At 43.3% G+C, this 27,217-nt stretch overlaps 1 protein-coding gene across 2 annotated transcripts in view; it reads right to left on the bottom strand.

Annotated features, from left to right (window-relative positions):
- Positions 1–23,971, bottom strand: part of LOC150048479 (N-acetyllactosaminide beta-1,6-N-acetylglucosaminyl-transferase) — a 45,636-nt gene extending 21,665 nt beyond the window's left edge. The window contains exon 1 of one of the 2 annotated variants that reach the window (XM_090356465.1): positions 22,356–23,971. In XM_090356465.1, the coding sequence (XP_090212591.1) occupies positions 22,356–23,274 (919 nt within the window). In that variant the 5' untranslated portion in view covers positions 23,275–23,971. Of the gene's footprint in view, positions 1–2,442; positions 3,751–22,355 lie in introns of those variants that run through there. The other variant, XM_090356464.1, reaches the window with a different exon arrangement.
- Between the last annotated feature and the right edge of the window lie 3,246 nt (positions 23,972–27,217).

Genomic DNA, 27,217 nt, shown 5'->3' with positions numbered 1-27,217 from the left:
ATGTATTTTCAATCAGCATGAAAGAAGAAAGGATTGTGCCTTTTTTTCCAGCTTCTAGTGAAATAGCTCAAATTTCAGGCCACCCAAGCCAAGGATCAGATCCCAGCTTGTTTTTCTTTTCTTCTTTTGTTCCTTTTGGTCAGTCTTGAGGCTTGAACTCAGGACTTGAGCATTGCCCCTGAGTTTTTCTGCTCAAGGATAGCACTCCACCACTTTGATTCACAGCTCCACTCCAGTGGTTAATTGGAGATCAGAGTCTTGTGGACTTTATTGTTCAGGCTGGTATGGAGCCTGATCTCAGCCTCCTGAATAGCTAAGATTACAGGCCTAAGCCACTAGTAATCAGGATCCCAGCATGGTCTTAAGCAAGCCATGAACAACGCGAGCACCCCACTTTAATCTGTCTTATTTCCTCCATCTGCACAAGACAACCACCGAAATCATGAGGCAGTATAGAAGATCTGGCAAGTCTCTGCCAAAAAGAAACCACCTCAGATTCCTTGGGCAGAAGAATATCTACATGTGCTTAAAATAGGTATTTGTAAATAACAGGGTTAACACTCACCACACTGTGATAAATGTTGGTCCACTCCCCCTCTTAGGAATCTTTGTGACCTAATAGCTTGACATCTCTGAAAATAAATTCATGGGCTGACCTATGTGTCTGTCCCTTTGCCTGTCCTCTTTCTGCCCCTAAATGGATTTCTCTGATGACCACTCAGGTTTAGCTCTCAGGAATGCTGTGTTATTGGGGACCTAACTAGTCCTATTGCTTTACATATATTTTCAGATATGAAAGCGGCATCAAGCAGCACTTTAAAAAGTCAACAGTATGGCTATAGTGTATAAGAGCTAGAAGTTATTTCAAGAATGACAAGTACAACAACATACAGGACTGACACCCACAACAAGAGTGGTGCAATAGTGGAAACCAGTGTATTATTACATTCCCAGAAATAGGCACTACAGGTCACAAACCACCTATGGGAAAGAGTTTTGATGAGAAGCCCAGTTCTGAATCAAACAGTAAGTCTGTGTGGCTACCTTCTGTTTTCAGCTGCCCTAGCATATCTTGGATCTATTTCCAAATCATCAAACATAACTAAAAAAGACTTCCATGTTTACTGGAGCCACAGTTCAGTCACACAGCACCTGCCCAGCAAAGCACAAGGCTGCAAGTTCAAACAGCAGTACCACAGCAAAGAGAAAGAAAGAAAGAAAGAAAGAAAGAAAGAAAGAAAGAAAGAAAGAAAGAAAGAAAGAAAGAAAAAATGTATTTCTTAGTATAGAAAAACATGAGACTTTCCAATGAAAATCTATTATGACCTGAACATTGAACATTCTCTTTGGCCTGACTCCAGCTGAAATGTTTCCATTCAGTGTCACTCCTCAAGGCAATGAGATGTATTGAAACCTGGACACTTGTACAGGCGCTTTTGAAACAGAGGTGTTTTAGCTAGAGTGGAGACTTGTGAACCTCTTGAAAGGTTTCCAAGATTATAAAACAACTCCTATTCATCATAGGCCGTGGTCTTTGTACAGTGACTGCCATGACACAGGACCATTATTTAACTTCCGCTTCCTGCATTACAGCTTATCAAGCACTGTTGATAAGAATGAAGACAAGGGATGGGGTGACTTAAACCTGTCATGTAGGAGGGGCTACTCAGGAGACTCTGAAGTTCACAGGTCTAAGCCTGCCATATGGCATAAAGGTATGTGAGACTCTTGCCTCAATTAACCACCAAAAGGCTAGAAGAAGAGCTGTGGCTCAAAAGGTAGTGCACTAACCTTGAACAAAAAAGCTCAGGGACAGTGCTTGTGTCCTGAGTTCAAGCCCTAGAACAAGCACCAAAAGAAAGAGAAAGAAAAGAAAAGGCAGAGCAAAAAGTCACGTCTAGCTGGGTACCAGTGGCTCACACCTGTAATTCTAACTACTCAGGAGACTGCCATCTGAGAATTGTGGTGCAAAGCCAGCCAGGACAGATAAGTCCAGGCGATTCTTTTTTTTTTATTATTGTAATTAATAAAAGGGTTACATGATATTTGCCAGATAGGTCCAGGAGATTCTTATCTGCCAGATCTATGGCTCAAAGTGACAGAAGGCTAGCCTTGAGCAGAAAAGCTCCCGGACAGTACTCAGGCCCTAAATTCAAGCCCCATAACTGACCAAAACAAACAAACAAAAAAAGTCACAACTATGTTCTTACACGGTCAAAGGTAAAAAATGCCAGTTACTGCAGGAATTGCTTTGATCACTTTATCTCACATATTTAGAAGAACCACACAACTCACCAGGAAATGTCACTACAAGCAATCTAAAGAATCATTTTCTAAGCATTTACTTTTTGTGTTTGTGCAGAATTTAAGCGAATTAGTCCTTCTGTGAAGAAATTCAATCTGTCAATAGCCAAGAAATGAGAACGGAAATCTGTTTCCTACCTGGAATCCTATTCAGTGTCACCCAAAAATGCTCATCTGGACTATAGGTATCTCTTGACCACTGTAGTAGATCCACAGCCCTCCTGTCAGTGAGAACAAAGTTGGCAAACTCTCTGGTAAGGGCCACATAAGCAGTGCCAAAGTAGATAGTCAGCTGATGTGGCGGTGAGGTTTTCAAGGTATTGGTCCTTCTCATGAAATAGCCCCCTTTGCCTTTATGTTCCTGGTGCACAAACTTCGTCCTCCCCACAGCGTGGGCTGGAGGCAGCACCCCCGGAGTTAGGTTCTTCCCTTTAAATCCTTTCAGATGCTGCACAATTTCCCTGTTGGTCTTCAGGGGGAAATCCTGCCCACAGGTGTTGAGCAGGTACTTCCAGGGGACCTCAGAAGCCACCAGGTCCTTCATGCAGTTCAGGTCAGCCTGGAGCCTGGAGAACCCTGCATAGACCACAGATTCCATCTTGGAAGCCAGGAAAGCGTTTGGGAAGCAGCTGAGTAACTGTCCCACGGAATTTTTAAACCCTAGGGGGGCTTTCTCATCCACGTGAATGCAGTAGACGTTCTGGGGCATGTAGATGGCCCTGAAGAGTCTTTCAAAGGTGTCGAAGTCTTTGTGGATAGTCAATGTGAAGGCCAGAGGGAAGTCAGCTTCTTCCTGGGACAGGGGGCTGGAGATGTAGTGACTCAAGGTCCGATAGTCCCGACAAGGGACTCTTCCCAGAGGGGAAGCCCAGGTCTTACCCCACAAGAAGGCCAGCTTCTTCTTGAGGGCGTAATCGCAGACATCCGTCCTGAAAGGCCTGTCACTGGAGCTGTTCAGTCTCTGGGACCCTTTTGGTGAGCTTAACTGGCTATGGTAAACGATCACAAAAATAACCACACAGAGCACGGTGGAAGCAAAGAAGTAATTCATGCAAAAGTTCATTCTTTTCGTTTTGCTGTTTGTTTTTTAGCCCTCCCTTTCTTTTTTTTTCTTTTCGATTCCCAACGTGGGGTGGTGGTGGGTGGGGGGGTGGACGGGGGGAAGGGGTGGGGAAATGTGTCAGGGAAATGTCTTCCGAGGCTGAGAAAGAAGTGTTCGCGCCCTCAGGGGGTGTAAAACCTGAGCTTGAGGAAGCGGAATGGACTTGGTCTCTCGCCCCTCTCGAATCCGAGGGCTGCTCCACAGAGTCGGCTGGCTTTTCCCCACCCCTCTCCCTGCCCACCTGCTCCCACCCCACCCCAACCCCGCGAATCCCCCCGGATTCCTCCGTGCCAGGATCTTCATCCGATCGTTTTTGTTCCCTGGGTGCTCGGCTGCCGACGCGATGCTGGCACTGGACGGTGGTGCTGGGCTGTCTGCAGCCCGGGTGCTGAGCTTCCAGGCTGCTGGGGCCTGGCCCGGCCCCGGCCCGCCCCGGCCCGCCCCCCGGGAAGTCTCCTTATTAGCATTGGGTATGCAAGTGTGACTCTTGGCGAATTACGTTCCAGAAGGCAGCGATGGGAAGGCCAGTTTCTCTTACCTCATCCCCACCCACCTTCTCTCTCCTTCCTTCCAATCCAGTCCTCTCCCATCTCTCTTCTCTTCCCCTGCCTCTCTTCCTCCATCCCAACCTTCCGGAGTAAGTGGTTCTAGCTCTCCTTGGCCAGGACTCACATGCAGCTAATATCATTTTTTTTGACACCTCCTTTCAGGGTTATTATGTTTTTTTTTTTTCCTGATACTTCTTTTCTTATCTGTCTAATCCCTGCCTTTGCTGGCCTATGGATACAGATAAGGGATGATACCCTCCCTTGGGACTCATCTAAGTAGATCTTTTATGGTGAGGTTTGCAGGGTGGAGTCAGACTGATTCTAGTGTGTGACTTGGTGGAGTGCAGGTGTGTGTGCACACTAGGGAATTTAATAATCACACTGGTGGGAGTGTGTGTGTGTGGAATGAGGTGACTTCTCACAATAAAAGGGTCACCGCAGGTGATATGTAATGAAGTAAAACACACCTCTCCACACCCAGAAGAAATGTGAGAGGCCCCAGTTCCCAGACAGCACAAGTGGGTTCCCATTTCACAGAGAGCTTCAGATGACTGGAGCTGATGACACTGCACTATCTACAACAAGGGAGTGACTAGCCACTGGGTCGCTTGTAACAACGGGAAGTCATCAGATTTGAAGTCACATTCTATAATAAAAAAAAAAAAATCCAAAGGGTTCTCCAATCCCCACCCACCCCAGGCGCCCTCCCCTCCCACTTCCTGTACTCTGAAGCAAGAACAAATGCTTCAGGCTTCTGCAAAATTCCTGGAAGTACCAGTCAGAGTAACTCAGAAGAGCCAGGAAGAGCAGGTCTGGTCACATTGCACAAGGACTTTTCCTAGTTCACCTGCTGTAAATGAGCCCATGGAGAATGTGGAGTGCACTGGGGATTAAGGATGGGTGCAAGGGAGGCTGGAAAGAGTGGGGCTCTTGAAGACATTTCTGAGGGAGAAGCAGCTGAGTTCTGCTAAAAGATCCATGACAGGGCCGGGAGTTTGGCCTAGTGGTTAAAGTGCTTGCCTAGCATGCATGAAGACCCGGGTTCGATTCCTCGGTACCACATACATAGAAAAAAGTAAAAAAGTCGGAAGTGGTGCTGAGGCTCAAGTGGTAGAGCTCTAGCCTTGAGAAAGTCCAAGGACAGTGCTCAGGCCCTGAGCTCAAGCCCAGGACTGGCAAAAAAAAAAAAAAAAAAAAAAAAGATCCATGACAGGCTGAGTGCCTGGGGGCTCACGCCTGTCCTCCTAGCTATTCAGGAGGCTGAGATCTGAGGATCATGGGTCAAAGCTAGCCCAGGCAGTTAAGTCCATGAGACTTTTACCTCCAACAACTACTCAGAAAAGACCACAAGTGGTGCTGTGGCTCAAGTGGGAGAGCACTAGCCTTGCCTTAAACACAAAGAGGCTCAAGGAGAATGCCCAGGCCCTGAGTTCGAGACCCAGGATGGGGGAGGGGAGGAAGATCTGTGGTGGCAGCCAGAGGCAATGTATTTAAAACTGGCTTAGGAGCCAGGGCACCCTGTGGTTTACGCTACTTTGGGGGCTGAGATTTGAGGATGCTAATTCCCAGCCATCCTGGGCAGATAATTCCATGAGATTCTTATTTCTAATTAACCAGCAAAAGGCTGCAAATGGAGCTGTGACCTAAGTGGTACCAGCCTTGGAGAGTGGGTTGAGGAAGCAAAGAAGATTGGGAATCTTCTTTGTGATAGGCATAAATCCCGCCTTGGACAATAGGTTCCCAGACCTGCCAGACCTGAACCATGAACCTGGGAGACTCTCTGAGTTCCCTGTGACCCTGCCCCCTGACCAAGACCCTATTTAACCCCTCCACCCCTATTGCCACTGCGCCATGCCTGGTGTCTGACATTCTCAAGCCATGGTGTCCCACGGCATTAGAGTTGATCTGGTTTGCTGAGATTGTTTTTCTGTTCTTTCATGCCTCAGTTTCCTAATAGTATTCAGTGCAAAGTGTTGTGGGGCATGAGTCCACCCAGAGTCATCAGCTTTCTTTCCTGATTCAGTCTCTCAAAACGTGGCATCTAGGGGCCGGGAGTTTGGCCTAGTGGTAAGAGTGCTTGCCTAGCATGCACAAGGACCCGAGTTCAATTCCTTGGTACCACATACAAAGCAAAAAGCTAGAAGTGGTGCTGTGGCTCAAGTGGTAGAACTCTAGCTTTGAAAAAATCCAAAGACAATGTTTAGGCCCTGAGTTCAAGTCCCTGGGACTGGTGGGGGAAAAATGTGGCATCTAGTAATCAAATTCCCAAATAGCAATATTGGTGGCAACCAGGAAGGGGAAAAATCAGGGAAGGGCTAGAATTATATTGCCCATTATTTTTGTGGGTTTTTTTCCCCCTTGTCTTTGTCCCAGAACCTACAATAGGAATAGATGCCAATGCAAACCACATTCAACTTGATTTTGAAAGCAGACTGCACATCAAAGACTGAAACAAGATTTACAGTTTGAAGGGAATATAAAAAACAACCCAAACAAATTCCTTTAGACTGTGTGTCCTAGTTAAGTTACAATGGTTTCGCTGCATGAACCAAGATTAGAATGTTATTTTTTACCAGGCTATCTCCAGCAGTGCTAGGTTTGTTTGGCCTGTTCTCTATAGTAAATGGCCAGGCATTTTCCCCCAGCAAATTGGGTGAACTACACTATTAACTTCCAACCAGGACATTATTTCTGCTCTGTCCATTCAGGTTGGCTTCATCTATTGAAAATAAGTGAATATTCGTTATCCAGCCTCTAGGCCTCAGAATAACTTTAATCTACCTAAACCAAACAGGAAAACAAAAGAGCTGTGCTCTCTAGGGGAGTCAGGAGGGGTGCTTTAGAACCTGTAGGATCCCTTCCCCCTACAAGCACTTAGTTCTTAGTAATGTTACAGGAGTCTTTGCCTAAATCCTAGCTAGGTTAACAAAGGCAAAGATTCAAGGTTGAAGCCAGGTTGTAAATATTATATATCTGTTAAAAAAAAATAAACTCTGCCTTCATTTGGCAGTCAAAAGTTATGTATGTGAAGGCAGCCTTAAATCTTTTTTGTATGTGAGTATGTGTGTGTGTGTGTGTGTGTGTGTGTGTGTGTGTATGTGTATGTATGTATGAGCGTGTGCATGTGCACAGGTAACAGGACTCAAACTTAGGGCCTGGGTGCAGTCCTTTAGCTCCCCCCCACACCTTTTTTTTCTTTAAAGGAAGTTAGCTGGGATAACTTCAAATCCTCAGTTCTCCTAAGTAGCTAGGATTACAAGCATAAACCAAGGGCATCTGACTATCTAAGGCAATGATTTTGATGGGACCTCGCAGCTCCAGCAGGCCCCCTCCCTGCTGCTCCTCAGTGTGGAATGCTTCCGCTGGGTCTGACTGCTAACCTCAAACTCATCCATCACAAAGGAGACACAGCAAGTAAACGAAACTCTCCAAGCAACCAGAATAGAGAGGGGCAGCTGTGGGCAGGATTTACTCTTCCATATTGGTGGGGGAGGGATGTCAGGTAAGGGAGTATGAAAGTTCCAACATGGAGTTAGTAGACAGTAGAAAAATACAGACAATGGACCGGCAGGTGCAGCTCATACCTTTCCAAGGCGCTGTGGTGGACAGGGAGGGGAGGGCAAGCAGTGGAGAACAAGAACTAGAACCATCAGTTCTCCAAAGTAGCCCAAGTGATGCCATATACTCTTCCAATGCTTGAAGATAGATGTGTGTGTGTGTGTGTGTGTGTGTGTGTGTGTGTGCCAGTGATGCTGGGTGCTGTGAGCATTTAATAGGGTGAAAATAATAGCATGATGGACATAATAAATATAATATGAAAATGGTATATGATGAACATATTGTGGAATGCTAAATGAATATGATATAAAATAGTGATATAATCATATGAGAAGAGTAGAGTAATTAAATGAAATACAGTCATGAAATGAAACTAAGAAAAATATTTGCCAATACACACTTGTACCTAAAGGCTTATGGACATGGGAGATAAACTATGATGTAACGACATGTAGGACTGTAACCATAGGAACTGTCAGGAGCCTGGCTCACAAGATGTAGTATCATAGGAGCCTACACACCCGGGCAGAATAGATAGAGCAAGCAACCAGCACATCCCTGGGCACCACTGACCAAAAGGTGAAACCAATCCAGACCCAGCAAGGACTAAGATGTAACCAATCCAAATCAAGCACCAAGGAGTTTGGACCAGAAAGGAGCAGGCCAAGGACCAATATAAACCAAGGAATCAGAACAAGTAGCAGCACTTCTGCTGGCCTTCACCGAGACTGTGGTTCGAGGATCTTTGGCCAGGCAAGCTGCTCCTTGCCCTAGAACACTGATGAGGACAAAGAGACTCATCGTGTGGCCCCAGAGCTCACACCACGCAGGACTGGGAGCTGTATCTAACATCTGACGGGCAGGCCCTGTTCGACTAAGAGATGTCAGAGAGGCGGGTGTGCTGGATAGGCAGATTAGGATTAGCCAAGTTAGGACTAGAAGATGGCAACTAGAATATAGTGTCAACTCTGCTAAGCTATGCTAAATCAATAAACTGTGTTGCAGCATATTACCTGCCTATTGGTGAATTACTTCGCCTGCTCCTGCCACTAGAGTTTGAACTTAGGGCCTAGACATTCTCCCTTAGCTTTTTACTCATGGCTGGCACTTTTACCACTTGAGCCACAAATTCACTTCCAGCCAGTTTTTTCTTTTCTCCTTCCCTCCCTCCCTCCCTCCCTCCCTCCTTCCCTCCTTCCTTCCTTCCTTCCTTCCTTCCTTCCTTCCTTTCTTCCTTCCTTCTCTCCCTTCCTTCCTTCCTTTCCTCCTTCCTTCCTTCCTTCCTTCCTTCCTTCCTTCCTTCCTTCCTTCCTGCCTGCCTGCCTGCCTGCCTGCCTGCCTGCCTGCCTGCCTGCCTGCCTGCCTTTCTTTTTGTATAGTGGTGAGGATTTCAGGCATGAGCCACCAATGCCCAGCTTTTATTTAACTTAATTGATTGATTCTCTTTTTGTGCTTCTACTTGGGCTTGAACTCAGGGCCTCCTGATGTTGCTCAGCTTTTTTTTTTTTTTTTGTGCCTACCTGGGCCTCTACCATTTAAACTACAACTCTAATTCTTTAGTAATACTTTTTTTTAAACTACAACTCTAATTCTTTAGTAATACTTTTTTTTAAAGGACATTGAAATATAAATTTAATCTAACTCTTCATACCATGAAATCATCTTCTTTTGATGTTGTTTTCAATTTTGGACATGCTCCCTGAACAGCACATCAATAGATCAAATTTAGCCCATCAGTTATAGTTTGTTGATCTCTGCACTAGATTTTAATTGTGTTTTAATCCAAACCTAAATATTGCAAATTCAAAATTATTGTAATCTATACAATTTCTGTATTTGCTCCATGAGGAAGTGTGTTTTTCTTAAACCCACATGAAACCTTTTTATATATGCCATCTGAGTTACAAGGAAAGTAACTTAAAGAGCATGGACAAGTAATTCATTCTCTCACACTCGGTATTCTCTCCTGCAAAGGCGAGTCACAAAGACTACCCCCCACCAAGGCACGAGAAGATGAACTGAACCATGTGAAAGCACCTACAGATACAGAAGGTCTTGGTCACAGAGACTGCCATTGAGGAAAACTGTGCATGCTCAGAAGGCATGGAATTCACACAATTAATTTTCCCACAACTTCCACTGAAGACAAGCTGCCTTTCAACAAAGGTCAAAATTTCACTGATTGCTTCAATTAAGCACATTCCTTTCATTTTGCTTTTTGGCCACTACTTGCCAAACTTTTGAAAAATTAGGGGCAAGGAAACAGCAGATGGCACAAAGTTTTTTGTTTTTAAAACACAAATGAGGGCCCGGGAGTTTGGCCTAGTGGTTGAGTGCTTGACTAGCATGCATGAAAACCTGGGTTCAATTCCTTGGTACCACATACATAGGAAAAAGCCAAAAGTGGTACTGAGGCTCAAGTGGTAGAGCTCTAGCCTTGAGAAAGTCCAAGGACAGTGCTCAGGCCCTGAGCTCAAGCCCAGGACTGGCAAAAAACAAAAACAACAACAAAAACAAAAACAAAAACAAAAAACCCACAACTGACTATAATGTGGGACAGAAAGATTCTCTTGCATGGAAATTTTAACTTTTGTGCTGGGAATCCCCCCTTCCATCTCTCTCCCTTACTTGCTATATTAGGGCTTGACCTCAGGGCCTGGGAGATATTTCTTAGCTTTTCTCCTCAAGGATGATTCTCTACCACTTGAGGTATGTCTCTACTTCCAGATTTTTTTGTAGTTAATTGGACATGAGTCTCATAGATTTTCCTGTTCAGGCTGGCTTTGAACCCAGAGCCTCAGCTTCTTGAATACCTAGGATTATAGGCATGAGCTAGAAATTTCATTGCTGAAAATTTACTATCATTATTTAACCATTCTTGCTCAAAACCACTTAAGTGTAATCCACAAAGAAGGCTTATCTACTGTGAGTACCTGACTGCTTACACATATCTGGTTTCTGCTATAAATGAAAAGGGACCCAAAAATGAGCAAAACTTTTGTTGGCCAGTGCTAGCCACATCAGATGCTTTTATGTCAACCTTTACAGCAGGCTGCAGGGCCCCTCTATACCTTGGTTTGTGTTCTGCTTCTACAAAGTGAAATTAAAAACACTATAAGTTTACTAGGCAAGCACACAAAATAACCTCTGGGCCATATCATGCACATAAGTTCCTGACAAAACCGAAGACATCTCTCTTCCTCCTGTTGCCAAATCTGGCTCCTACATGCCCCACCCACCTTCCCAGGTAGGATTGATGATGTAGAACAGTTGGGTTGAGAAGGTCATGTGGACACCTGAAATGCCCCAAGGTAAAGGTAGGCACCCCTCAAGACCAGTTTTCTGGCCCATTGTCTCTCTTGCCCTTCTATTCCAAGCCCAAGAATAGGGACCTTCTCTTCATTCCCAGCTTCAGCCTCTTGTACAATTTTCCAAACTGCATCCACCTGGTTGCAGCTTCAGAAACTATGCCAGCCCACAGCAGAATGCAGACAAATACTCAGCATGGTGGTCAAAACCAAATGTAAAATCTACCATTTACTGTGACACCCTGAGAAAGTCCTTTCCTTTCTCCATGCCCATTTTTTGGGAAAGGACTAGAAGAAAGTAAATGTGCCCAAGAAGCCTTTGATATTGTCTCTTTCTGCAGTTCTCCCTTCCCCAACCCTAGATTGCCCTGTTTTTTCCAAATCACACTGTCCTTTCCTCCATCCCTCAAATTGCATAGCAGGATTTCCTCATTTGGGATCATCTGCTTAGCTATTAACTCTAATGGCTCAAGCAAAAGCAGAAACAACAAAAGACAAGAAACCACAACCTCAAATTTATCTTTGGTAATACTTGGTTCCATTTCAAGAAAGAGCATCAATAACTAATTGCAAAGTCACTGAGAGAGTTCCTCACACAGGCAACAAAACATTATCTCAACTTCCTTTAAATGATTCACCAAAGTTGTCTTTGGGGGTGCTGGAAATCAAATCCAAACCTTTGTTTATGCTAAACCTACACTCTACCACTATCTACCACTGAGCTATCTGTACTCGCAGACACAGAGATAGTATTTCACAATGTGACTGTTGAGAGACCTGTATCTTGAAGATCTCATCCTCTTTAGCTTCTGGACATTATCAAATTAATGGAAACAAAGTCATATTAAAATAGAGATAGGTAGAGTCTAACTATGAGATTATGTAGAAGGATGAAGGGAAAGGAAGAGGGAAAAAGGGTGGAAAACTACAGTATGTATACACTCATGTATGAAGATGGCGTAAGGAAACCTCAGTGTAAGCTGTTGACCATTAGAAGAGATGTGGGGTAAGAGAAGCTATAGAAATGGCTGTTCTGAGCAAACTATAGTATGTGCATATCTGAAGTACCATAGTGTGCCCTGGTACACTAAAACATAGTGTAACAGGACAGTGAAATAGGCTGTTTGGGGGGTGAGGAGGTAGCAGTAGGAGAGGGTAGAGCTAATGAAGAAGGTTGAAGGAAGATGAATATGGTAGAAATATTTGATTTGCATTAAGAAACCAGAACATGGAAACTTCTGGAAATTATCTTAAGAAGGGGAAGTAGGATAAAGGAGTTACAGAGGGCATGCCTGTGATATGGATACATAGTTCACATGTGCCACAAGGTCACAGTGAAACTCTTCTTGTACAACTGATATATGTTAGTAAAAATTAACCAAAAATCGATACTATAGTGCTATGTTAGGGTTTCCTCTAACTGATAACTTCAATAGCACTGCTACATTGTTGACTCATTTGAGACTTCAAGCACTTTCTTTCCCAGCAAAGGACACAGTCTGTCATTCCCATTGCTTTGAACAGTTTTCTAGGGCAGAGTTCTTGGTTGGGCTTTTCCTAGAAATTCAAGCTGAAAAAATTTGCCTGCAAGACATGCTCTGTGTTTTTGCCTCTGGGTGGGAATTTTTGTATTTTATTCTTCCTCTGGCCAGAGTGGTTTTAGACTCAAATTTTATGTTCATCCATTCACCCTTTAAGATGACTTCCTCAAACTCCACACTCGTCCTTTTCAAAAACAATGAGGGGATAAGCTCAGGTGGCTTCCACCCATAATCCTAGTACAGGCTCCAATATGAGGATTGTGGTTCAAACCCAGCCCCAGGCAGGAATGATCATCATAATCTTATTTCCAAATAATCAGCAAAAAGCTCACATGGAACTGTTGCTCACATGATAGAACACTATTCCTGATCAAAAAAGTTCAAGGATAGCGCCCAGGACCTGAGTTCAAGCCCTAAACCTGGGACAAAGAAAAACAAACAACAACAACAAAACAGCAGAGAAACTTGCAGAAATTTGAGTAGGCCTGCTCCTGAACCACGTCATCTAGGCTCTCATGGCTGATAACTATGACTGTGCTCTATGTAAATGAGTAGTATGTGTCTTATGTAAGTTAAATGACTAGTTATCAGTCATTTTTCAGAGTTTCATCTCTACGGAATATAAATATCCGGGGGTCTGATGACTGATTCTGACACACCTTAGCATTAGAAAAGTGAGCAAGAACGCAGTAGGAGACCCACAGGATGACCAAGACCTCCTTTTTCCCACGATTGATTTCATAAAACATGGTATTTTTCAGTGCTAAAACGAGATAAGTCCCAGGCAAACCAAGAGGAATTGCTGTCCTTAACACCACCACTCTCACACTTCAATACTTAGAGGTATAGCTGATTACCTACTGTTCATGATACATTAGTGTCAACGGGAAAGGAAATTCCAGTAGGGTAGGGGAAAGCATGTGAACCATCACTAAGGATTTCACACAGAAAACTCTACATGATGCTTCTTCACATTGCCTGGAACCACTGAGGCACAGGGGTAGAATGATGAACATTAGTGGGTCAGAGTCACAGGAAACCCAAAAAAAAAAGGAGTTGAAATCAGTCTCTTCCTCTATGGGAAGATGCTCCCCCAGTGTGTATTAGACGGTATTAGTCACAACCTAAATGATAAAAGGAACACCTAATGAGCTAACAGTGTTAATGGTAATATCTAAAAATCTCCTCCCTGCACACCCAATGTGACTTAGGAGCAATGAAAGTACTTATTCTAAGATACATAATAAAACTAGAATCCTAGCTACTCAGGAGAAAGAGATCTGAGGATCACAGTTGGAAGTCAGTCCACAGAGGAAAGTCCATGAGACTTATCTCTAATTAACCATCACCAAGAGGAAAAAAAAAAAAAAAAAAAGCTGAAGATAGGGCTGTGGCTCAAGTGGTAGAGAATGCTGTAGCCTTAAGCAAAATAAGCTCAGGGACAGTGCCCAGACCGTGATTTCAAGCCCTAGGGCTTGAAGTCGAGGTATGATTCAAGTGGTAGAATGCCAGCCTTGAATGGAAAAAGCCAAATGAGAGTTCAGGTCCCAAATAAATGATTTTTTTAAAGATATAGTAACGTTAGAAATTCATTTTACAGAGCAGGCGTTACTCAGACATTTGATCTCTGTGTCTCACAATTTCTGAGTTTATACACTATGATTCAAAGTAGGGCCTCTCTATAACTTCCTTTGGCTCAAAATGTGCACTGTCACCTTATCCTTGGGACCACCCTATCAAAATAAAAACCAGCGACTCTCTTACTATTTCCTCAAGTCCTTCCTTTAGCCTATCCTATTACCTAACACGCTACATATTTTACTGATTCCCTGTTTTGTTCTTCCCAAGCACATGAAGTCTATGTAGGAGGGATTTTTGAATTTAGTTCTGGACTCAAAAGGTAGACCAGTGTATACTGGTGTTATGAGAATGGGCCTGCTAGGTAAAAAGAACCCTGTAAAGCTGGGCACTGGTGGCTCATGCCTGTAATCCTAGCTATTCAGAAGAAAGAGATCTGAGGATTGAGGTTCAAAGCCAGCTCTGGCAGAAAAGCCCATGAGACTCGTATCTCCAATTGCTGAAAAGCTAGAAGAGAGCTATGGCTCAAGTAGCAGAACAGTGGTCTTGAGCCAAAAAGCTTCGAGACTGTGTCCAGGATATTAGTACTGGTGCACACACCCAAAAATATAATCAAACTAAACAATGACAACAACAACAACAACAACAACAACAAAAGTGTCAGAATGTTTTAAAGAAGACTTGGGCAAGAGAGACCAGTTAGATGGGTCTAAGAACACCCTGTTTGGCCAGTGGATTAAGGACAGGAATGACAGGAGTGGGATGGGCCACTCATCCTCTCCCAGGTGTGTTGATTCAGTATGTGAACCTGGTGGGGAGACGTTTTCCACCATGAAGAATGACGATGACTACAGACATGGCTCTATGGGGAGGAGGACAATGGAAGGTCAAACAGCAGATCCATTCAAGCAGCAAAGAGAAACATAAATAAGGCCCTGGGAGCACAATGCTGAGTTCTGACCCATCAGTGCACTAACAACTAGGTGCTTCCATATTCAGGACATCACTGAGAGAAGAATTGCAAGAGCCAAAGAGCAAACTGAGGAAAATGTCCAGGAGGATGTTTAGCTTTATTTTATTTATTTTTTCCCAGTCCCAGGCTTGAACTCGGGGCCTAAGCACTATCCTTGGGCTTTCTTAAGGTTAGATCTCTACCACTTGAGCCACAGCACCACTTTCTGCCTTTTCTATGTATGTGGTACTGAGGAATCAAACCTATGTCTTTGTGCATGCTAGGCAAGCACACTACCACTAGGCCAAACTCCTGGCTGGATATTTACTTTTATAAAGCCAAATTTCTCTCATTTTAAATTTTACTAAGAATAATGGTTCTGAAACTCAATGAGTATCCAAGATTCATTTCAAGAACTGGAACCAGCTGGGTGCAGTGGCTCACGCCTGTAATCCTAGCTAACTCAGGAGGCTGAGATCTGGAGATCAAGGTTCAAAGCCAGCCCAGGCACAAAAGGACCTGAGACTTTTATCTCCAAATAACCTCTAGAAAAAACAGGAAGTGGAGCTTGGCTCAAGGGTAGGGTGATAACCTTGAGTTGAAGAGCTCAGGGACAATACCCAGGCCCAGAGGTAGGGCAGTAGCCTTGAGCTTAAGAGCTCAGGGTCAGCATCCAGGTTCAGGCTGAGTATAAGCCTGAAGAAGAAGAAGAAGAAGGAGGAGGAGGAGGAGGAGGAGGAGGAGGAGGAGGAGGAGGAGGAGGAGGAGAAGGAGGAACTGGGAACCTGCTGGGCACCAGTGGCTCAGGCTTGTAATTCTAGCTACTCAAGAGGCTGAGATTTGAGGATTGTGGTTCAAAGCCAAGTTAGGCAGGAAAGGCTGTGAGATTCTTATCTTCAATTAAGCTATAAAAATCTGGGAATGGTGTTATCACTCACTAGCCTTGAGCATAAAGAGGTAAAGGACAGTACCCAGGCCCTGGGTTCAAGCCTCACAACCAACCAACTTAACAACCAACCAACCAATAAACCAATAGCTTTTAGAAGACAAAACAAAAAAGTCACAAAGTCATTTTGCTTGCTGGTTCTGGGGGACGGGAGGGCAGCTTGAACTCAGGGTCTAAAGCTCTTGTGTGTGTGTGGTGGGGGTGTATTGTTGCTGGTTTTTTTTTTTTTTTTTGTAGGTCGTAGGGCTTGAACTCTGGGCCTGGGAGCTGTCCCTGAGCTCTTTAGCTCAAGGCTACTGCCCTACCCCTGAGCCATAGTCCTACTTCCCATTTTCTAGTGATTAATTGGAGATAAGAGTCTCAGGTTCTTTGAACTGTCGTCCTCAGATCTCAGCCTCCTGAGTAGCTAGGATTACAGGCGTCAGCCACTGTGACTGGCTCTTGAGTGGTTTTTAGTCAAAGATGTACTCTACTCCTTGAGCCACACCTCTCTTTCCAGTTTTTTGCTAGTAAATTAGAGGTAAATGTCTGTAAGACTTGGGAGAAAGTCAATAGTCAACACCATCTCCTCCAACTGGCTTGGAATGCCATAATGTTATTAACTAATTTTAAATAAATTTTCACTCAATCATGATGTCCTTTCCTAGACTCTCTTTTATGTTCCATTAACCTTTTTCTCTATTCATGTACCAATAATATGGGAGTTTTTGGTTTGGTTGGGTTTATTTTTGTGCTAGTACTGGTGCTTAATCAGAGCCTGGTGCTATCCCTTTGTTTTTTTGGCCCAAGGTTGATTCTCTACCATTTGAGCCACAACTCTACTTGCAGCTTTTTGATGTTTAATTAGAGGTAAGAGTCTTTAGGATTCATCCACTAGATTGGCTTAGAGTTACAATCTTCAGATCTCAGCTTCCAGATGAATAGCTAGGATTACAGGCATGATCAGGGTCCAAGCCAGAGACTGCTTTCACTGTGCATACCTTTGTCATCCTCTGTCCCCAATTCTCTAGGTTTAACCTGAAGCTAATGTCTGTACCTCTGATGAGGTTGAAGATGTACTAAAGGGCTGCCACTTAATAAATCTTTTCTCCGCCCTTTACCACGTCTCTTTCTTTGGCATAGAGGAGCAGGGAGTGGCGAGACATAAATTGGGACAACTATTCTTTAAGTCAGAGGTATAAAAACTTGGTTTCACCTTCAGCATCTTAATTTTGTGACTTCCTAAGTAAGTCCTGGTGTTTTAACCATTTAGAGTTGAGTTTCTGACACAACCCAAGAAGTCATAATGCTCTTCCACAGAACATGCACGAATAAATAAAAGTCAGTTTTTTAAGGCAATATAAATCAAAATAAGAAACATCTTACATATATTTTACATTTTAATTTTTTTTTACTTTTATCTGGTCCTGGCACTTGAATTCAGGGCCTGGGTGCTATCCTTGAGCCTCTTTGTTCTCAAGGATGGCACTCTACCACTTGAGCCACCATACTACTTCTGCCTTTTTCTGAGTAGTTTATTGCAGATAAGAGTCTCTTTCCTATCCAGGCTGCTTTTCAACTGTGATCATCAGAAGTGAGCCTCCTGAGCGGCCAGGATTACATGCCTAAGCCACCAGTGGCTAGTTGAAACATATTATTTTTAGAACTAAAAAAAAATGCAGAACTATGATCATGTATGTGGGCCCTTCTAAGGTCAAGATATTTGACAAAGAGGCTTTGAAAAAAATATATATAGTAGACAAAGAGAGTAAACAAAAATGTTCTTATGAAAGAAAAGAATGACAAGAAAGGTCAGAGCAGTGTGTGAGCAAAAGTTCAAAGGAAGAAATCTGACACAGTAAGGGAAGAAGGAAACCAAAGTCAAAGCACATACACACACACACACACACACACACAGACACACACACACAGACACACACACACACTCCATGGCCTCAGGAATTCTGTCTTGATAGGCAAAAAAAAAAAAAGTTCTAGAACAAGAAGATCTGGAGAAAATGGGCCTTTCTTAAGAGGTGCTGTGTAGATAAAGGAGCAGAAGAAGCCAGGTGACTTCCTGCTATCATAGGCTGGGCTCCAGCTAAGCTGGCTTCAAACTTATGTCCTGGCTCCAACTAAGCTGACTTCAAACCTATATCCTCAGCCTCTTGAGAGTTATGAGTTGTGAGTCACCAGTGCCCAGTTTTATCTCCGATTTTAAGTGATTTCCACTCTGTGTTCTGATACCAGTAATTCTAGGGTGGATCTCATCTTGGTCATGTTACCCATGGGAATGATTTAGGAATTTTGTTATGCTTTGGAAGGGTTTTTCTTTTGTATCCACTTTGATGTTGAATCTGTATTTACAGAACAGAAGAGCCAATGTAATTCTAGGTTGTCTGCCCCAAATCTTCAATTACAAACCACAGTCTAGTATCCACTGCTGGAGCAGCTGGAGTGGATGATTAGATCTGACACTGCCTTTGAAGATGGAGAGAGGACAGTGACTAGAAATTTGGGAAGGACCCACCTACCAGCCATATATCCTTTCTCTCTGAAGTGATCTAAGAAAGGAAGGAGGCAGACCCTCCAGAGATGTTACGCTATCCTGAAATGTACCATAGAGTCAGACTGGCCAGGCTTCCTCTCTGGGAGATGTCACATATATTTCTGTGAGGGAACATGAGATGCCACCACCAAAGCTAACGAGCAAGGTAAACCATGGATTCCTGGGACTGATGCAAAAGCTTTTAGGGGTCTTCTGGAATGAAAGAGGCATTCAAGTGGGGGGGGGGTGGTCTTTCTACATGAGCCCATCAGGGTTTCTTGTTTGGTTTTACTTTTTTGCCTACATTAGTAGTCCACAGAGGTTGTGATAATTCCACAGTGTTCTTTGAACAATTTCCTTCCTTCTTTTACTTTAGCTTTTCACCCCTTTTCATATAGTATTTAGTGCTTTCACTAAGTTATCCATATTTATTCACAGAAGATGGGTACATGGATGGCTAGCTAGCTAGACTGATAGATAAGACAGATATAGATAGCTGAAAAGAGATGGACAGATGTTGCCATAGAGATAGGCAATGATTTATAGAGAGATACATACATCCATAGACACATTAATAACATTCTTCAATTTCTCTGCACCTCCTCCCCCAGCCTTTCTTTTCTCCCTGTCCCCTCTAACCTTGAGGCCAGAGACACAGACAAGGAGACAGGGAAATGAAACTTAAATAAATATTGAAAGAGCCAGACCACAACATTATCAGGAAGTTAAAAAACAACAACAAAACAACTAGAAGACCAAAGCAAAGCAACAGGCACCTCCTTATGTGAGATACTGAGTTACAAGCATAAGAGATCACAAAGGGAATGCTAGCATCTGCCTTCTGCATGCTAAGAAGCTGCTCAGCTAGTAGTAGGGCCTCAGATGGAAAGAAGGAAGGCGACTCTAGCAACAGGAAGTCCTGAAGATTACCAGGGTATGGGGTAGGCTTCACTCATTTTATCCACCCACACCATTGTCTACAGATTAGGAGTTGCTAGGCAACCTGACCATGTGTTTTCTCCTAGTTTAGAAGACCTAGAAACCCACTCTGGAGTTTGCAACTCCCATTTCCTGCCTTAGAAGCAGGAAATGTCTCTCCTCTCCATTTCTCCCCACTATATTCAGTGATACTTAAATAACTCTTGTGAAAACTACCTTGACTCTCCCAATTATGAGGCCCTGTGAAATGTTTTCACATGTGGATCTCAGGGACCTGTGATTTTCATAGAAACAGGGAAACTAAAGGAGCCCCCTCGCCCTTCATCTGGCCACTGTCTCTCCCAGGCAGTCAGTCTCTGACACAGCCCATCATCCTCATCTTCATCCTCATCCCGAGGAACCCTTCACTTCCATACTAGGGAATATTTAAGGTTCTGTAAACTTCTATGACTTAAAAGAATCATGCTATTGTTGCGAGGGAGTCGGTATATCCCAAACCTATAAGTATTTTTTTTAAATGGGAACAGGTGCCAGTGGCTCACAGCTGTAATCCTAGCTACTCAGGAGGCTGAGATCTGAGGATGGCAGTTCAAAGCCAGTCCAGGCAGTAAAGTCTGTGAAACCCTTATCTCCAATTAACTACCAAAAAACTGGAAATGGAGCTGTGATTCAAATTGGTAGTGCTAGCCTTGAGCATAGATACTTAAGGACAGCACCCAGGCCCTGAGTTCAAACCCCAGGACCAGCACACACAAAAAAGGTAAGATAGTAAGTTTTTTTGATATTATCATTTTGCATGACTGACAAACAAAAAAAAATGGGGTCTAGGTATGCTGCCCAGACTGGCTCCGTATTGTGATCCTCCTTTAGTCCATCTCCAAGTACTGAGATTCCTTGATTCCTTCCCTTCCTTCCTTCCTTCCTTCCTTCCTTCCTTCCTTCCTTCCTTCCTTCCTCCCTCCCTCCCTCCCTCCCTCCCTCCCTCCCTCCCTCCCTTCCTGCTAAAGCAACAAGGCACCCTTTTCCTGAGTTACAAAATGCTCTCACCTCAGTATAGTACTGGAGGCAGCTTATGGCTAGAACCAAACGTTCATAAATTTTAAGGGACTAGTGGAACTAGAAAGGGATGCAATATGTAAATATGGACATCAGCATCTAAGCATTTAATGTCCCCAATTACGTAGTCACAAAGGGAACATCAGGTCAAAGGTAAAAAGACAAAGGCTAGCAGGAAGGGAGGAGGGGAGCTAGGACACAGAGAATCTGCCAGACTGGTCCTCGGGGATACACAGTCATAACTCGGTATTTTCCAGAGAACGTGGGCATGTTTATCACCTAGCAAGCCCAGCCCTGCAGCCCGGAGCACTTCCCAGCATTTCCAATTTGGCTCTCCCCCAACAACCAGAACAATGATTGCTTTTCTCTTGCTTTTATAATGCTGTCTAGTTCATTAGAGATCATTTTGTTTTACTGAGTCCAAAGAAATCCTATTTATAGTATCTTATATATTTAAAAAAAGGTAACCCATTTGAATTGGATAAACCAGTAAAGGTGGAGATCTTTTCATGAGAAAGAAAGGAGTTCTAGAATCTTATTATTTGCCTCAAAATGAGTTTCTTCTAAAAACTATATGCAGCTAAGATAAATGCATGAGTCCAAATAATTTTTATCTCAGTGTGTTTTAGAGAGGGGTAACTGTGGTGCCGTAGGAATATTTCTCTCTTTGCCATTCGTTCATTCATTCACTCAAGCAGAATTTAATAGTTTACCTAATACATATTTATTGAGCAGGTACTAGTATTCTGAGCATCTCATTTACTTTAGGCCACCTCTATATGACTCATAACATCTAATACCATAGAAATGTCATGTAAATAGTAGTTAACAAAACAGAAAACTACCCTGACATCAAATAACTTGCACGAAGTCAACAAATCCATGCAAATAGGAAATATGATCATTTGAGATGCAATAGGCTCTTGGAAAGGAAAAAAAAATTCGGGTGGTGTGGGGGCCCAGGGCTGGCCCAGGCTTGCTAGGGTTAGGGTTCTGGTAGTCAGAGCTGTCCTTCTAAGAGATGGCAGGTATGAAAGAGGCTTGTGCTTCTTCAAGGATGGACAGAAGGATGGACAGCACAAATGTTTTGGGCTAGGAGCAAGTCTGACAAATTTAGAGAAAAGAAAGAGGACCAGTGTGGACTGAGAACAAGAACATCTGATGTGACAAAGATTCCATACAATGATGCCTGTGACCAGGCCACAGTGACTCACACCTGTGATTCTAGCAACTCAGGAAGCTCAGAGCTCAAGACTGCCATCAGAATCTAGCCTGGGGGAGGGGGAGGAGGTCCACAGACTTTATGGCCAACTGACCAGCCAAAGACCAAAAGTAGAGGCATGACTCAAGTGGTAGAACTCCAGCCTTGAATGGAAAAAAGCTACACACACACACACACACACACACACACACACACACACGACAAAACATGGCTAACTACAAAGAGATATCACAGGGAAGTATTCTAGCTAGTGCTAGAATATTTTAATGATCGCATAGAGAACATGAAATTGCATTTAGAAAGGATAAGAGTGAGGACTATAGATTTCCGTTTTCTTCTATCTTCTACTTCCAAAATTTCATTTTAAGTGGTGGATTCTTTAAAAGCCCTTCCAAATGCAGCCACCTCTCCATATCCCTGGGAGACTGGTTTCATGTTCAGAGTCCCCCTTGGGTAAAAGAACCACAGATGCTCTGGTTGCTTACATAAATATTATGTTTTATGGTATAGTATGTGCATAAACATATAAATGCCCTTCATATACCTATAGCATCTCTAGATGACTTACAATGGCTAATAAAATGTCAATGCCATGTCAGTAGTTGTTAGAGTACATTTTTTAGGGAATCATGACCAGAAGAAAGTCTATACATGTTCAAGACAAGATGTATTTTTTTTAGTTGAACCTCACAGGTAGAACCTGTGGGCGTGGGAAGCATATTATTCCTTCTTTGTATGAAAAAAAAACCACCAAAAAGACATGAAATCTCATACCTGGAATCCTATTAAGCGTCACCCAGAAATGTTCATCTGGACTGAAAGTGTCCTTGGACCACTGGAGCAAATCAACCGCCCGTGAGTCATGGAGAACGAAGTTAGCAAACTGTCTTGATAGAGCAACATAGGCCGAGCCAAAGTAAATGGTGAGGTTATGGGGTGGCGGCGGCTTCACAGCCGTTGTTCGAATGACATAGGAAAGCTCTTTGTCCAGGTGCTCTCGGTGGACAAACTTTGTCCTCCCGATGGCATGGGCTGGGGGAAGCACTCCTGGGGTAAGATTCTTCCCTTTAAGTCCTTTCAGATACTGCACAATTTCCTTATTGGTCTTCAGGGGGAAATCCTGCCCACAGGTGTTGAGCAGGTACTTCCAGGGCACCTCAGAAGCCACCAGGTCCTTCATACAGTTCAGGTCAGCCTGGAGCCTGGAGATCCCTCCATAGACCACAGGTTCCATCTTAGAAGCCAGGAAAGCGTTTGGGAAGCAGCTGAGTAACTGTCCCACTGCTTCTTTGAATTCAGCTGTGGCTTTTTCATCCACGTGAATGCAGTAGACATTTTGTGGCATGTAGATGGATCTGAAGAGTCTTGCAAAGGTGTCAAAATTATGATGAATGACCATGACATACGCCAAAGGAAATTCAACTTCTTCTTGAGATAAAGGAGTCGTAATATAATGGCTGTGAGTCAAGTATTCCTTACAAGAAGATTTTTCATAGATCATGAGCTTATTCTTCCACAGGAAGGCAGCTTTCCCATTGATAAAAGATGTGCAAACTTGAGTCAGCGTCCAAGCATCAGAGATATTTAATCTCTGGTAGCTTTGATCTCCCCCAAAACTGAACACATAGAACACAATAAACACAACAACAGTGGAGACTGAAACTATAAATAGGGACCGCACAGATAAAGGCATGCCTCAAAGAGGAGTGAGATGGCCAAGTCTGCCCAGATCTGAAAATCCTTCCTCAAATTTATTGTTTTCTTCCCAGTCCTTACTGTGGTACATACTCCAGTGACTGCTGTCCAGAAAGATGTGTTGTAAATTCATCCAGTTCCATGCCCAGAGTCTAACCGCTGGCTCTCTTTCTCTCTCCTCCAACTGATATAAGAAACCAATCACGCCCCTCTCAAGCCTCCTTTGTTTAAAAGTCCCAGCAGCAGGTTGCTTAAGCCCAGCCTTTTCCTCCTCCCCCTCTCTCCTAGCCTGCATCTATCTGCTCCTGTTTCGCTCAATAAAACTTGGCTAACTCTTCTCCCCCCCTCCCCCCACAGATTTCGTTTCCAGGATCTCTCTTCTTTCGTTTCCTGTGTTTCTCCCTACTTCCATTCTTGTTATTACTGTTCAGGGAATTAGCCCAGTGAAAGACAGCATGAAAGGGCAGGTAACTGGCATCCTGTGGCTGCTCTTTTTCAGGGTAGCTCAGGGCTATGTTCCCCAGCCTGGTTTTCCAGCTGTTCCAGAACCACCCACGGCATATAGCCTCTCTTCTGCAAGACTCAAATGGCAAAATGTAAAATAAAAGAAACTCTCTTTCAGGCTTTCTGGCTCCACCCCATTGGTTTCCAAAACAGGAGCTTCCAGGAGGAGTTTTGGTCTCCAAGGAGATGTGAGGGTGCAGAGGTTGCAGGCAAGGGTGTGGAGGGGGGGGAAGGAGGGAGGGAGGGAGGGAGGGCTTTGACTTTGAAAGGAATCCTCTCCTCCCACTTCCAGCATCTGCTATGGTTTGTGTGAAAATATTGGGATCACATGAGCAAATTTGGAGTGACACTCCCAGATTTGGATGACATCTGAGGCTTCACAGCAACATGCTTGATCAAGACCACAACTGATGTTCAGTTAGAAGATCCCAAGTGCGGAGATTGACAGCCTAGAACACGACTCAATGTTTATGAACCATGTGGGAGATGAATGTTCACAAATAGCATTTCATTGATGGCATTCCAAAATTTTTGACTTAGAAGTTTTATACCTTCAAGCTTCCATTTTTTTTTCACACATATGTGTGTTGGTCTTGGGACTTGAATGCAGAGCCTGGGTGCTGTCCCTTTGCTGTTTCACTCAAAGCTGGCACTTTACTACTTGAGCCGTATTTCCATGTCTGGCTTTTTGGTAGTTAATTGGAGGTATGAATCTGCGTGGACACTCAGATTCAGGAAAGTTTCAAATGTTACCATTTCCAGATCTCAGCCTCCTGAGCAGCTAGGATTCTAGGACAAGCCACTGGAGCTAGACCTCGTGACTTATTTTTAAATGGCAAAGATTTAAAAATGACTTTTATAATTACTGACTTCTATTTCCCCTCGCTACTATGTGAGCAGCACCACTCAGTAGCTTTACCTGCTCAGCATTCACAGCATAAACTATGTCTTTCCCCATCCAGGAAAGAAAGAGTGTCTTTTAAAGCATGTGCTCTCCCTCCTTTTGAAACACTTTCATGCTGCTACGAATGACACCACACATATAACTTGCTTTCACCAAGCACACAAAAATGAGTGCTGCTCTCATAATGAAAAGTACACCATGCTCCATCCACCCAGATGCCACTTTTCCATTCATAATACTTCTCATTCTTTTAGCTCTCATTATTTAAAGTTTTTATTTTTTCAAGCCTATTTGGGACTTTTGTTTCTATCATAGTAAATTCTCTGTATACTTTGTCCAAGTAAACTCTTGGTATAACCAACCAGACTCTTAGACCAAGTAGAAAAAGAATACAGGCATTATTGTATAATCAGTTGACAAGGTGATTTGAACTAGGGGTCTTATGGTTGCTCTACTGGTGTTCTACCACTTAAGCCACACTGACAGTTCTATTTTGGTTCTGGTTATTTTGAAGATGGAGACTTACAGGCTTTTCTAAGCTTCGAACTAGAGTCTTCCAGATCTCCACTTTCAGAGTAGCTAGAGTTATAAGAATGAGCCACAGGTACCTGGCTAGAATTCTTTATATATTCTGTGGATACAGCAACTTTCCCACAGATAATTCTTTTAAATACTAGGCTATAATTTTCAAACAATCCAAAGTAATTTTAGAATCTTGTTTGGCAAAGCCTTGGGACTCAGAATGCATATTAAAATATTTGCAGGCTGACAAAGAATTCCATGTACAGATAGCTAACTAAATTGGAGCAACATAATCTGTTTATATTACCATTTCCAGCTAGAGAGTAAACAGAGGCTCAGATTCATACAGGCTAAGAGACAGACATTGATGATGTTACTATATTAAGAAGTAGAAACACAAGCCAAAATAGCAACTTTTGTAATAACTCTGTATTCAGTCCAATAATTCACATGGCACTGTTTATGTGTTGAAAAACATAGCTCCTTTTTTTTATTTCAGCAATTTTACCTAATTTTTCCCTTTCTCAAGTTCTGGTATTTAAAAAATCCTTACAGGAGGTCTTTAAACAAAACGGCTTATCTGTCCTATGAGTGGATGTCAGTTCAGGATTGTGTTTCCTGATGGATAGTAGCTATTTGGATCTGCTTATCCAGTATGGACCGTGGTAAGCTTTGTGGCTATTGTGACTAGAAGGTTCAGCCTTCCCTACCTGGTTTTTACTCGAGCCAAGGAGAGAGTTGATGTTGACATGCCTAGCGACCATTTCTTGGTCCTTGTTTTGGAAGTAATTATTTCAGAACTAGCCAATGAATCAGTCTAGACATGTTTGTTTGCCTTCCCCCAGAACATCTTATAGGCTTTCTTTGATCATATCCAGAAGCTTTGGGGAGTTGGTAAAGGGGTTCTAGGGCTCGAACTCAGGGCCTGGGTGCTATCCCAAGACTAGTGCTATAGTGCTTGTGCCACAGTTCTACTTCTAGCTTGTTAGTGGTTAATTGGAGATAGTCTCGTAGACTTTCCTGCCCAAGCTGGCTTTGAACTGTGATTGTCAGATCCCATCCTTGAGTAGTTAGGATTAGGGTTAGAAGCCTTTTTATTGTGTACTTTTATTCAAGATTTTCCCCCCCCAATTATAAAGATCCATAGAACATAATTCCAAAATGAAGATAGCAGCCAGCTGGGCATGTTGCCAGTACTCAGAAAGTTGAGGGAGGAGGATTATAAATTCAAGGCCAGCCAAATGAGCTTCTAAATGAAACTCCATCACCGCCCTCCACCACCATCTTCTTTACATAAGAAGATCCTGGATTTCAAATGGTGGAGGCTCTAATCTCAGTGAATAAAACAAATAATCAAAGAGGGAAAATGTCTTCTAATAGGTGCTTAGCATCTTCTGCATTTCTCAAATGAAGAGGGCAAATCTGTGTTCACCTGACTCAGTAAGACCCAGGGCTGGAGTCTGGCAGTAAAGCTAAGCTGAGCAGTGAGGAAGGAAAAAAAGAAAAAGGCCTGTGTGATGTTGTGTGTAGACACTCTTGTTACCAGGGGCATACCCAAAAGCCTAAGGGGAAAACTTGCAGGCAATTATGTGGTGATTGGAAGAGGTTTCTGGACTCACTTCAGCATGTGTCTTTCCTCTTGCTCAGCTAGCTACCTGTGCTAACACACACTCCATTAGGCTGTTGATTGTTAATAGCAAGCAGAATTGGTTCAGATACTTTGTGGAAGCAGTCTTGAGGAGTTTAGGTGGCTAATGGCTCTTTTTTTTTTTGAAGTGTCCTGCTACATGGCTGGGCTGTCCTCTAAATATTCCTGTGAATAGAACTCTAACTATTGCTGTGAGTACAGGAATTATAACAGGGGCATAATAGTGCTTTTTCTGAGATATACTGATTCCTTATTTGAGCTAGGCTTCCCTTCCATTTTATATCTATGTCCTTCATTCCTCCTCCTCCTCCTCCTCCTCCTCCTCCTCCTCCTCCTCTCCCTCTCCCATCTGGGGACTTAAAC

Source organism: Megascapheus bottae, chromosome 22 (genome assembly GCF_031878675.1).
Source record: "Megascapheus bottae isolate mThoBot1 chromosome 22, mThoBot2.hap1, whole genome shotgun sequence".
Taxonomy (NCBI): domain Eukaryota; kingdom Metazoa; phylum Chordata; class Mammalia; order Rodentia; family Geomyidae; genus Megascapheus; species Megascapheus bottae.
This window is presented reverse-complemented; position numbering and strand designations above follow the sequence as displayed.